At 38.4% G+C, this 12,016-nt stretch overlaps 1 protein-coding gene across 1 annotated transcript; it reads right to left on the minus strand.

Moving 5' to 3' along the window:
• Window positions 1-1,353: 1,353 nt before the first annotated feature.
• LOC118241841 (uncharacterized) lies at window positions 1,354-6,047 on the minus strand. Its single transcript, XM_081694489.1, has 6 exons — window positions 6,041-6,047; window positions 5,776-5,969; window positions 4,336-4,490; window positions 2,514-2,977; window positions 2,018-2,223; window positions 1,354-1,843 (listed from the first exon to the last, which is right to left on the minus strand). Exons 1-6 carry the CDS (start codon window positions 6,045-6,047, stop codon window positions 1,646-1,648), a joined length of 1,224 nt encoding a protein of 407 aa, XP_081550615.1. The 3' UTR covers window positions 1,354-1,645.
• Between the last annotated feature and the right edge of the window lie 5,969 nt (window positions 6,048-12,016).

Here is a 12,016-nt window from a genome sequence, read left to right on the forward strand (position 1 = left end):
ACTCTGGCTTGTAGGCCTCTCCAGGTCTCCGTCTAACCATTACACGACCAGGTGTTGGATAAAGCTTAAAATTGCACTCATCGGAGAAGATGACCATACTCCAGTCCTCTACGGTCCAGTCGTAATGGTCTTTTACTAACTTCAGTCAGGTTCTTCTTTGCTTCTCATTGATGAAGGGCTTTTTTCTAGCTTTGCACAACTTCAGCCCTGCCTCCAGAAACCTGTTTCGCACCGTCCTCGCTGTGCAATTCACCCCAGCTGTTGCATGCCATTTTTTGTAGGTCACTTGACATCATTAAGTGACATTTGAATGAGGTGGCGATCATCACAGTCGGTAGATAGTCGAGGCTGCAAGTGCGGGTTAGGAAAGTGTTCTATTCGGCGCGAACAGACACAGGAAAAGAGCAGCGGTGCAGCAGTTAGTGATTCGGGTGTTTTCTTTTTAACGTGACCCGATCCCGGGGCTGGTATGGAGTCGTGTTTGTTTAAGGTGCTGATGTATTTGTTTTATAGGCAACTTGGGAGCAGGTTGCGTCCTGAATGAAAGGAGGGCGGTGGGAAAAGTAAAAACGTTTTGAGCTGGTGAACGCAATTTTGGTAAACATGGAGTATGATGTAATGTGTTTGTTGATTTTGTGCTTACTTTGTCGTGATGTGGGATAATCTGTTGTGTATTTTGTGTGCAGGGGGCTGAGTCACGTTTTTGTTCCCGCTATGAGTTTTTCCTGATTCTGAGTTTTTCAGTAATGTAAGGTTTTATTGGGTGTGGTGTGGAAATATTTATCAGGAATTGTACTGATGAAGTGATTCATGTACGTGTGATGGTGACCACGTTAAAAGTCAGTGAATCCATTTGTGCTTAAACTCAGAACCAGATTTTCCACTCATTGTGTGTTTCAGTGTTATGTGTTTTTAAATTGTATTAAACTTGTCTGACCTGGTACTGGTGGTGTTGCTTTAAAAAAAAAAAAGGTGATACCTGTTGCACATACACAGATGGAATTTGCATAAAATACTGTGTAATGGTGGAACTCTCCCAAAAAGGCAACTTCTGTTCTTAAAGACTCAAGATAATCTTTCACTGATATGGGTATTTTGTGTTATTTTCATGTTATGTGGCTTCATGTGACCTGTCGTACTACAGTCGTCATAGCAACACCAGGTCTGTTTACAACACTACTACATTAGTTGGAGCACTTGGAGCTGTTGTGTCTGTATGCTCCTGGATCTCCTCCCACATGATCTACTGCCACCTCATGATTTACACATTAAGCACTGGCCACAAAGATTTGGAAGTAGGTGGCTTTGAAAAACAGATTCTTTGAGATGCTTTAATGGACAGTTTCACATGGCAGTAAAGTTCATTATGGGAGATTAAAAGAGGAGAAAGATTTTTTTTTTCAGCCTTGAATGATTTGAGGCTTAGATGAGAAAGCTACGCTATTCTAATCAGGTACACATACATTGTAAATTGTGTATGACTGACTACAAGGTCATATAGTTCTGAATAAAAAAGGAATGACTGATTGTACCTAAAAGCAGAAAATCAATATTATCTATAAAAATTACCAAAATATGACCACCACTTAACAGAGTATTTGATTTGACAGCCTCAAAGGGGAAATGCACAGTAGTATTTAATGCTTTAGTTTTGGATGGCTGCTGGAGTCTGGTTCAAGACTTTCATTTCCTGTAGCTGTCCCATCATACTGTTATACTCTTCCTGCCGCACGGCGTCTGAGAGAGACGATGGATCAATCTCCAGGAACGCATAGGCATCCTTGGACTGTATTTTGAATATTTTAGCAGCTTTAACACAGGAACCACCAAAATTTGACCAAATCTGTAAAAGAGATACAAAACCATTTGGACAACTGTTCTGACTTACATAATGAACAATAGATTCCACATTATTCTTATCAGGCATTACTCTAATGTTCAGTGTTTTTGAATTTTAAAAAAATGTCATTGTATATTGTAATTTGACTTTACTGTAACTGTTTCAAATATCAGTTACCTCTGAAGCCTTTTGGATTGAATTCACAAATTCTTCTTTAAGTTCAGGTTCATCAACAAGATCTTCATTAACAAATGTCTTTTTCTGCATGACACCCAAAATACTGTGCACCTTTTCCCAGAAGTTTTTCATCTGAATCAGAATGTTCTGGATTTTAGTCAGATATCGCTGGACCTCGTTCAGGTGGACAGGGCTGGGTATAGAGCCTGGTACACACAAACAGAAACACAGACTGCTTATTTAAACCAACAATGAGTACAGGACAGCAAAATTGTGCAGTGTTTTGCTATGGAAGTGTTTTCAGAGCTCTGTGTCCTTTTGTATTCTTAAAATAGATTCTTTACAGTCTCATTTACTAATGTACATGTGTGGAGATGAACTGGTCCAGTAACACTACACACAGAACCCATGAGCTTATTCAAAAAACTGTTAACAGACAGACAAGCATACATAACCAAAAACAGTCATCCAGCAGACATCACCAATCATCACTCACCATTGTCGATTTTTACTTTGGCCAGTTTCATCTGTAAGTCAATCTGTTGGACCTCAATGTTCCACTGTTGGTTCATCAGAGCCGTCTTTTGAGAGGTGAGCTGATTCAGCTGGTTTTCAAGAGCTTTGATTTTTGCAGCAGCAGCGGGGGATGTTGCGGCATGGTAAATGGACTTGACGATTGGCCCAATGAACGGCACAATCGCAGGGAAGATTCCGAGGCCTGAGCTTTTGCTTGTCACGTCCCTTACATAACTCTCAAGTTCCAGGTTTTTGGCATCTATCTTCCTTTTGGTGTCTTCAAGCTCGTTCCTAACTCTGGCAATCTTTTTTTCAAGGGTCTTTATAGCTCCCTCCACTTCCTGAACTTCCTTGGAAAGCTTCTCAGACTTGGCCTCAGTGTTTGCCTTTTCAGTGATGATGTCACTGGTAGTTGTGGCCACGTGTTTGTTGTGTTTAACATAGCTAAATATAAAAAATGTGAAAATAGTCAACATTCATTTATTTTGTGTGTCTGTAGGTTGAGTAGATTCCAGCTATTTGTTATCAGTCTATGTCACTGTGTCATTAAAGCTGCACTAGGTAACATTTGTTTGTTAAAATTGAAAGAATTCACATTACTAAGCCAAGAGGAAAAACCTTCTGCTAAAATATAGTGTCTTTCTGCGAGTCACACTATAAAGCATGAAATATTCATTCAGATTCAAAACTGTTGGATCAGATTTGGCAAGAGTTTTCTGAACTACATCAGATGTCTTTATGGATTAACGAATCACATGCACAGGATCAAAAACAAGGTCCAGCTCGATTGGCTGTTTCCCTGAGTAATGTTACAGGGGGCGTGGCTCACAGTTCTGAAAGTGCTGAAAGTCAGTGAATTGAAGGATAGAGATACTGCCTCATATGGAGGCATCAGAACGGCAACCCCAGTCATCCTCTGCAGCATTACCCGCATGTGACTCCTACACATTGTGTTGACTTTTCAGGGGTGGCAACAGCCTGCAGGGGTTCAGGAATGTTGGTCTATTTTTGATTGCTGAACAGGTACATTATGTTGGTGGTTTGCTAGCTAGCAAGCAAACAAGCAATTTGTTATTGATTTGGAATTTAATGTTATCTTGTGTATTGTACAAGGTAAATGTTAAGCTGTTTTAGCTATGTAGCCAATGTTAGCTGGCAAATTCGCTAATATTATGATATAATCACTTTGCTGAGAGTGTCTTTTTTGTTTCAGAGTTTGTCCTCTCATGTCTGAACAAGGAAAGCCTTTAATCTCTCAGATTATTTCCCTCCTTTCCCTCCTTTCATGTATGCAACTATAGCTTTAAATTAAACTTGGCTAACATTATGCCTGTGCTACCAGGCTGTAGCGTATCTGCTGGATGATTAGAAGAGTAAGTTAGATAATGCACCTACATCCTGAGAGAGCATTCCAGAGAGATCTGATCAAATTCTCTGTGAAAACTCCTTCAACATGAATGCACTCGCAATCATCAGATAAATTCACTTGGGGAAATGGAAGGCAGCACAACCCACTTTACAAAATGTTCATGATTCATGCGGTTGCATACTTCCACCAGAGTGGTCGCCAATTCTAAAAATCTACATAGTGTAGCTTTAAAGTACAACATATGAATCTTCACATCAGCACAGGCGTCACAGACACCCGAATAAAACTGAAATTGAAGAACTCTAAAAGCTAATAATTATTTAACTTTCAAACTATTAATCTGACATGCATTTCTCTACTAACAGAACAGCACTGCTTCACACCATTTCTATACATCATGGTGATCTAGGCTGCAAAAAATATATGTTGTTACCTTTGCACCATCTTGTCCACATCTGCAATAAGTTCACCAATCCAGGTTCTTGCTTTTTCCAGGTACTTTACCGCCAGTGTTGGTTTGTTTTTTTCAATAGCTTGTATCAGCATTGGAAACAGTGATGAAACCAGGCTATGACTGGTGCCCATACACTGTGGTGGAAGGAATAACATAAGATATGCAGAATGTAATTTAGCTTTTACCTCCCACCTTATATGACCTTTGCTGCTGCTGTTCCTCCATGTGATGGACATATTGGCTACAATCCAGTTACTGAGCTCATTAAGGATTCAGAGACATTTATGGTGATGTGATTACAAACATCTCGCCTCCTGCCTTTCAAATTGGTTCTGTGGTACTTGAGCAGGTCTGATTACAGGTCTGTACTCTGACACTGTGTGACCTTGTAGCTGTAGTACTTTTAACTCTTTGTCTAGATTGATCATATAAGAATAAGTACACAGCAGATCACATCAATCTCCAATTATTAATCTCCATCAATAATCAGCCCCAAGAGGAAGGAGTTTATAGAGTTTTGACCAAGGCAGAGGGTCTGTCTCATCTTACCCAACTCTTTCTCCTGATATGTAAAAGCAGATTTCCAGCTAACAGAGAACATGCTCTGATTACATGCTCTTCAAATATAGAAACAGATGCTATTATGTTACAAAACCTCTAGTACTGAACATCTGTCAAAATTGTGATCTTCATTTACTTTGTTTTTCTTCCATTGATAACACTTTTAAAATAAACTGTTTGTCAGTTTAAGGATTTGGATTTTAATCTGGAATTACATTTTTTTTCCCAAATGAGAAGGCCATAATTTTACTTAATGTGTCATTATGCCAATCAGAAAGTCCTTTTGAAATGATCAAATTTGTTCTATGGAACAAAAGAGATTGTACAAAATAAATCATTTTGTATTTTTAATATATGGTTTCTCATTTTATATATTTAGTTAATCAGCTATTTAAATCTACTGGATATTTCATTACATTTTTCTTTAGTGTTTTAGAGGACACTGATTCAGTACCTGGACAGGTTGATTCCAAAGATCTGACTCAATTTTGTTATCCCGAAAATGTAGCGTTCTACTAATAAGAATGCTTTCAGTTGGTTATATTTCTCTTATAAGGCTAATGTTAATTATGGTGGCATGTAGTTTTGAATATCGCTTTATATTAATTTGCAAAATAATTTATCAACACATTTTCTAGAAAACTTTAAACTATCAGTTTGATTTTTTTTTTTTGCTATGTCTGATATTTTAAGGTGAAGTGTTGCTGTAAATTCACTAGAATATCCAATCTGTCATTATACCTTTGGATTCCAGTGTTTTACACAATACGGTCATTGATTGTTATTAATTCATTATAAATTATTTTCTTCCTGACAGACAGAAACGACCAGAGATCTCACCCTACACTGACACCATACCTTCAGCAGAAGAGCTTCAGAGGATCCAAAGAGAAGTTGGGTTTCCCCAGCACGCTTCCTGAGGAGCCTCTCCAAGTTTGGAAACTTAGCCAGACACAGGTAGGAGATGTGGTACAGCAGGGATATCTGCTTAGAAGCTGGGAGAAGCTCCTCTGTGAATCCTGGACTCCATACGGAGTTGGTTGGCACAAGTTCTGTGATTCAGTTAAAATATATTTGAATGAAACATGTGGTCAAACAACCATGCTGGTATAATGTCTAAAACTTCTCATGTCCTAAAGAAAAAAAAAAAGTAGAATCAATCACTGAAAAAAATAATAACTTAAAGCTTGCCTTTGCTCTTAGCCATTGTATGTAAGACCAGGGAAGACTTGTAATCAGTGTTATCCTATAATTCAGTAAAAGATATTAGAATGACATCATCAAACCGAAAAACTTTTCTACGTTTTGGTTCATGAACCTAAAATAAAAAATGTGCAAATATTAAGAAGTGAAACTTACCTGTAAATCTTCGTACTTCTTGGTGGTACGGTGTGTTGAGGTCTCACTGGAGAACCTTTATACCATGCCCACGCCACCTTTTATACGGAAAGAAATTCCTGTCAAAGTTCTGAGCAAAAACTGTACTACGTTTTGGTTCCTGAATCTAAAGTAAAAAATGTACAAATACTAAGAAGTGAACCTTGTAATCAGGAAATAGACTTGGCAGACGCTAAAAGTCTCTGTTAAAGTCCTTATCAGATAATGTTCTGAAGAAAACCAAGACAAAGCAAAGGCAGCCTGCTTATTGAAGTTTGACTAGTCTCAGATGCACTTGTTACTGTCAAAGTAGCATCAAAAGAAACCATTTTGAAGAGTTTTGCTTGTGTAGTTAGTGTTGGGCTGTCGAGCTGATGCTGGGGTTTCTCATGAGCAGGTCGTCTGAAGCACAAAAACAATTTACGCTGTACATTTTCTCAGGATTCTTTAACAATTCCTCTGGTTTGGTCTTAAACTGGCTCTCTTTGTGCATAAATTCTGCTCTTCATTTAAAAATCAAAGTGTCTATTATGATTTCTACATTGCAACTATATTTCCTTGATTCATAGTGGGCAGTGAAGTCAGGCCAGTCTACCTTTTATAGGCCTAGTTAGCCTTAATGTCCAGGTGGCAGTTTAACTGTGAAGAGAATGTACCTGACTTCACTGACAGTTTAAGACCAAACCAGATGAAGAATGTTATAGCATCCTGATGTACAAACCTAGAAGCCATCTTGTGGGAGAAAATGGACAGCGTAAACTGTTCTTGTGCTTCAGATGACCTGCTCATGAGAAACCAATGCATCAGCTCGACAGCCCAACACTAACTGCACAAGCAAAAATGTTTTCCTTTGCTGTTACGTACCAATGAGACAATATTTCAAAATATGGATGGTGTAAGAGAGGTGTTGGCACAAGCGAGTTCCTGTTTTGTGGAGGGGGATTGCAAAGGCAGGATGTTGAGCAGTTCATGTGCATGTCAAATACTCCGCTGTGGCAAACCATTCTGCCCTGTGTGTGGGTGTTTTTAGCTCCCTTATACCCTGAGTTACAGTGGTCAAGATTGGGCAAAATGAAAGCAGGTCTTTAGGAGAGAGAAAGGAATATAACTGAGCTATTGCCTGTAACTGGAAAAAGCATGACTTCACAACAGTGCTAATTTGCTTATCAAATTTCACTGGACTATCAAAAATAAAGCTAAGATAAAAAGTTAAAGTTACAAAGGCAGTTGTCATCGCATGGTTGTAGTGGAAGATACAAATGTGTATCATGTGCATAAATGTGGTTTGAAGGTGAGATATGACTGTGCATTGTCCCCAAAGAATACAGACACACACAATTTTTTATGTTTTATGGATTTTGGAACTAGCCATACTTTATTGCAAGCATTTACTGTGGAAATGATGGGATTTTCTGCCTATTCAAGTGATTCCACACAGCACCGATGAACACGATATGAGTCACTGAATCCAGCAGCAGCAGAAGCTGAGACACTGGGAGAACCTTGGTGTGAAACTTTCTCAGTCTCTGTGTTTCACCACTGGGAGAACCTTCGTATGAACCTTCCACAGTCTCTGTGTTTCACCACTGGGAGAACCTTGGTATGAACCTTCCACAGTCTCTGTGTTTCATCACTGGGAGAACCTTGGTGTGACCCTTCCACAGTCTCTGTGTTTCACCACTGGGAGAACCTTGGTGTGAACCTTCCACAATCTCTGTGTTTCACCACTGGGCGAACCTTGGTATGAACCTTCCACAGTCTCTGTGTTTCACCATTGGGAGAATCTTGGTATGAACCTTCCTCAGTCTCTCAGTGAGACAGTTAACTAGATAGTAGATTGAGCAAGTTCTCACCTTCTGTATCTAGATTGTTATCAGGTTCACTGGAAAGACATGCTGTTTCAACAGAGGTGTGCTTTTCTTCTCCCAAAGAAAAATGTGCACAATGCTGATATTCACAGTTAAACTGCATTTCCAAATTCTGTGGGTTATTGCACTTCTAACCTGACCTGGCTCTGCATTCTCTAACTTGGATACTGGTCTGAGGAACAGAAACAAAGAATCAATTTTCCTCTTTCCAAGTCTGACCCCTTTGCAGGCAGCACCATGCGCTCTTACTGGTCACCTCTGGAGGATTCGATCCACCATTCAAGTTAGCCAACTCACAAAAACGGTTTATTGTCTTCGTTACCATCATGCATGTATTCCTTCTTTCTCTTCTCCGACAGGTTGGTTGCCTGGCTTTTATATGTTGGTTCTCCCACCGTTTCTCTGAGGTTGAATCCAATAACAACAACTGTGCAAACATTAAAATCTCTCTATCGCAATTATACATTTAAACAGTATTGTAACATTTCAGAAATTTTTCTAATTCTATTTCATATAGGCATTATTTAAAATGCAAACACAGAACAAAAAACTATTCTAAACACTATGAAAGGGCCACATTCCATCCCCTACTAGGTTACCTGTCCTGTAATACTTTACATCTATTAGCACTGCGGTTTTCTGCATCTTATCCACTCTCACAAGACCTGCTTGTTTCGCCACTACTTCCTTATTAGTCTGGATCGGGTTCAGCAGGAGTTTAGCCTTGTCCTATCTAGTTTTGACAGGTGAGTTGCGTCATGAGTTACAGAGTGATGTATGGATTCTACAGATGGGAGGATGTCAGTTATAACTAGGTAGTAGAATGAGCAACCTCTCACCTGCATCTAGATTGTATCAAGTTCACTGGAAAGACATGTTGTTTCATCAGAGGTGTGCTTTTCTTCCCCAGAAGAGAAATGCATACATCCCTGTTATTCACAGTTAACCTGCCACCTGGACATTAAGGTTAACTAGGCCTATAAAAGGTAGACTGGACTGACTTCACTGCCCACTATGAATCAAGGAAATATAGTTGCAATGTAGAAATCATAATAGACACTTTGATTTTTAAATGAAGAGCAGAATTTATGCACAAAGAGAGCCAATTTAAGACCAAACCAGATTAATTGTTAAAGAATCCTGAGAAAATGCACAACGTAAACTGTTCTTGTGCTTCAGATGACCTGCTCATGAGAAACCCCTGCATCAGCTCGACAGCCCAACACTAACTGCACAAGCAAAACTGTTCAAAATGGTTTCTTTTAAAAAAAGACCTGTGTCCTGTGTTAATGAGTGTGCTGTATATGACTTTGCATAGTAAACATCTTCAGACACAAGGCTTTGTCCTTCAGGAGTTTGTGGGATACACAGATATAAACTTCTCAATTCACCATTTTCAGCTGAATGTGGAAAGTCAGTAATGTCATAGAATCTACAATGGTGCAAAGTGGATGATTGTATTATATTTACTAAATGGATTAAAGTTATTAAGAACGAAGCAAATAAACAAATAAATATATAACGTGACAAATCTGAAATAGGCGGTTTGTGGCAGTCCAGCACAACTTCATATTTGAATTATCTATAGGACTTGATAGAAAAAATGTAAGAAATGCATCCCTCAGCATGTCTTCCAGTGAACCTGTTGACAAACGAGGTGCAGAAGGTGTCGCCTCTATTTTCTAGTTAGACTGGTCCTCCTCACTTTTGTAACAATATGATATCTGAAATAGGTCATTGTGGCAAGCCTGCAAAAGGTTTTGTTTAAATAATGCATAGGACTTTATGGGGAGGGGGGATTAAATTTCTGGTGTATTTCCTATATTAACCTAAAGGCAAATAACACAATATTACACATTATTAAAATAAAAAATGCTTTTCGTTTATGGCAAAAAGTTCTACCTTGGCTTTATCTAGAAATCATAATAGACACTTTGATTTTTAAATGAAGAGCAGAATTTATGCACAAAGAGAGCCAGTTTAAGACCAAACCAGATTAATTGTTAAAGAATCCTGAGAAAATGCACAACGTAAACTGTTCTTGTGCTTCAGATGACCTGCTCATGAGAAACCCCTGCATCAGCTCGACAGCCCAACACTAACTGCACAAGCAAAACTGTTCAAAATGGTTTCTTTTAAAAAAAGACCTGTGTCCTGTGTTAATGAGTGTGCTGTATATGACTTTGCATAGTAAACATCTTCAGACACAAGGCTTTGTCCTTCAGGAGTTTGTGGGATACACAGATATAAACTTCTCAATTCACCATTTTCAGCTGAATGTGGAAAGTCAGTAATGTCATAGAATCTACAATGGTGCAAAGTGGATGATTGTATTATATTTACTAAATGGATTAAAGTTATTAAGAACGAAGCAAATAAACAAATAAATATATAACGTGACAAATCTGAAATAGGCGGTTTGTGGCAGTCCAGCACAACTTCATATTTGAATTATCTATAGGACTTGATAGAAAAAATGTAAGAAATGCATCCCTCAGCATGTCTTCCAGCGAACCTGTTGACAAACGAGGTGCAGAAGGTGTCGCCTCTATTTTCTAGTTAGACTGGTCCTCCTCACTTTTGTAACAATATGATATCTGAAATAGGTCATTGTGGCAAGCCTGCAAAAGGTTTTGTTTAAATAATGCATAGGACTTTATGGGGAGGGCGGATTAAATTTCTGGTGTATTTCCTATATTAACCTAAAGGCAAATAACACAATATTACACATTATTAAAATAAAAAATGCTTTTCGTTTATGGCAAAAAGTTCTACCTTGGCTTTATCTAGAAATCATAATAGACACTTTGATTTTTAAATGAAGAGCAGAATTTATGCACAAAGAGAGCCAGTTTAAGACCAAACCAGATTAATTGTTAAAGAATCCTGAGAAAATGCACAACGTAAACTGTTCTTGTGCTTCAGATGACCTGCTCATGAGAAACCCCTGCATCAGCTCCACAGCCCAACACTAACTGCACAAGCAAAACTGTTCAAAATGGTTTCTTTTGATGCCACTGTGACAGTAACAAGTGCATCTGAGACTAATCAAACTTCAAAGACCAGGTGGCCTTTCTTCAGAACTTCTTTCAGAACTTCTGGTTTTCTTCAGATCTTTAACTGATAAGAACTTTAACAGAGACTTTTAGCATCTAAAAGGGCTCTTCTTGCCATCACATTATTACTTTCATGATATCATTTATGATATTCTGTTTTTGTACAAATTGCATTAAATTTGCAGTTCCATTTTATCACTCCCATCTTACTGTGTGATTGTGAAAAAGACACAATGGCAAACACTCCTTAAACGTAAATTAAATTGCATCATATTCCTCCCACGCATATCCATGAGATAAAAAGACCTGTTTCCTGTGTTAATGAGTGTCCTGAATGAGTGAATGAGTGTCCTGTAGATGTCTTTGTATAGTAAACATCTTCAGACACAAGGCTTTGTCCTTCAGGAGTTTGTGGGATACACAGATATAAACTTCACAATTGACCATTTTCAGCTGATTGTGGAAAGTCAGTAATGTCATAGAATCTACAATGGTGCAAAGTGGATGATTGTATTATATTTACTAAATGGATTAAATTTATTAAGAACGAAGCAAATAAACAAATAAATATATAACGTGACAAATCTGAAATAGGCGGTTTGTGGCAGTCCAGCACAACTTCATATTTGAATTATCTATAGGACTTGATAGAAAAAATGTAAGAAATGCATCCCTCAGCATGTCTTCCAGCGAACCTGTTGACAAACGAGGTGCAGAAGGTGTCGCCTCTATTTTCTAGTTAGACTGGTCCTCCTCACTTTTGTAACAATACGATATCTGAAATAGGTAATTGTGGCA

This window comes from Electrophorus electricus, chromosome 2 (assembly GCF_041902795.1).
Source record: "Electrophorus electricus isolate QZ-2024a chromosome 2, ASM4190279v1, whole genome shotgun sequence".
NCBI classification, from domain to species: domain Eukaryota; kingdom Metazoa; phylum Chordata; class Actinopteri; order Gymnotiformes; family Gymnotidae; genus Electrophorus; species Electrophorus electricus.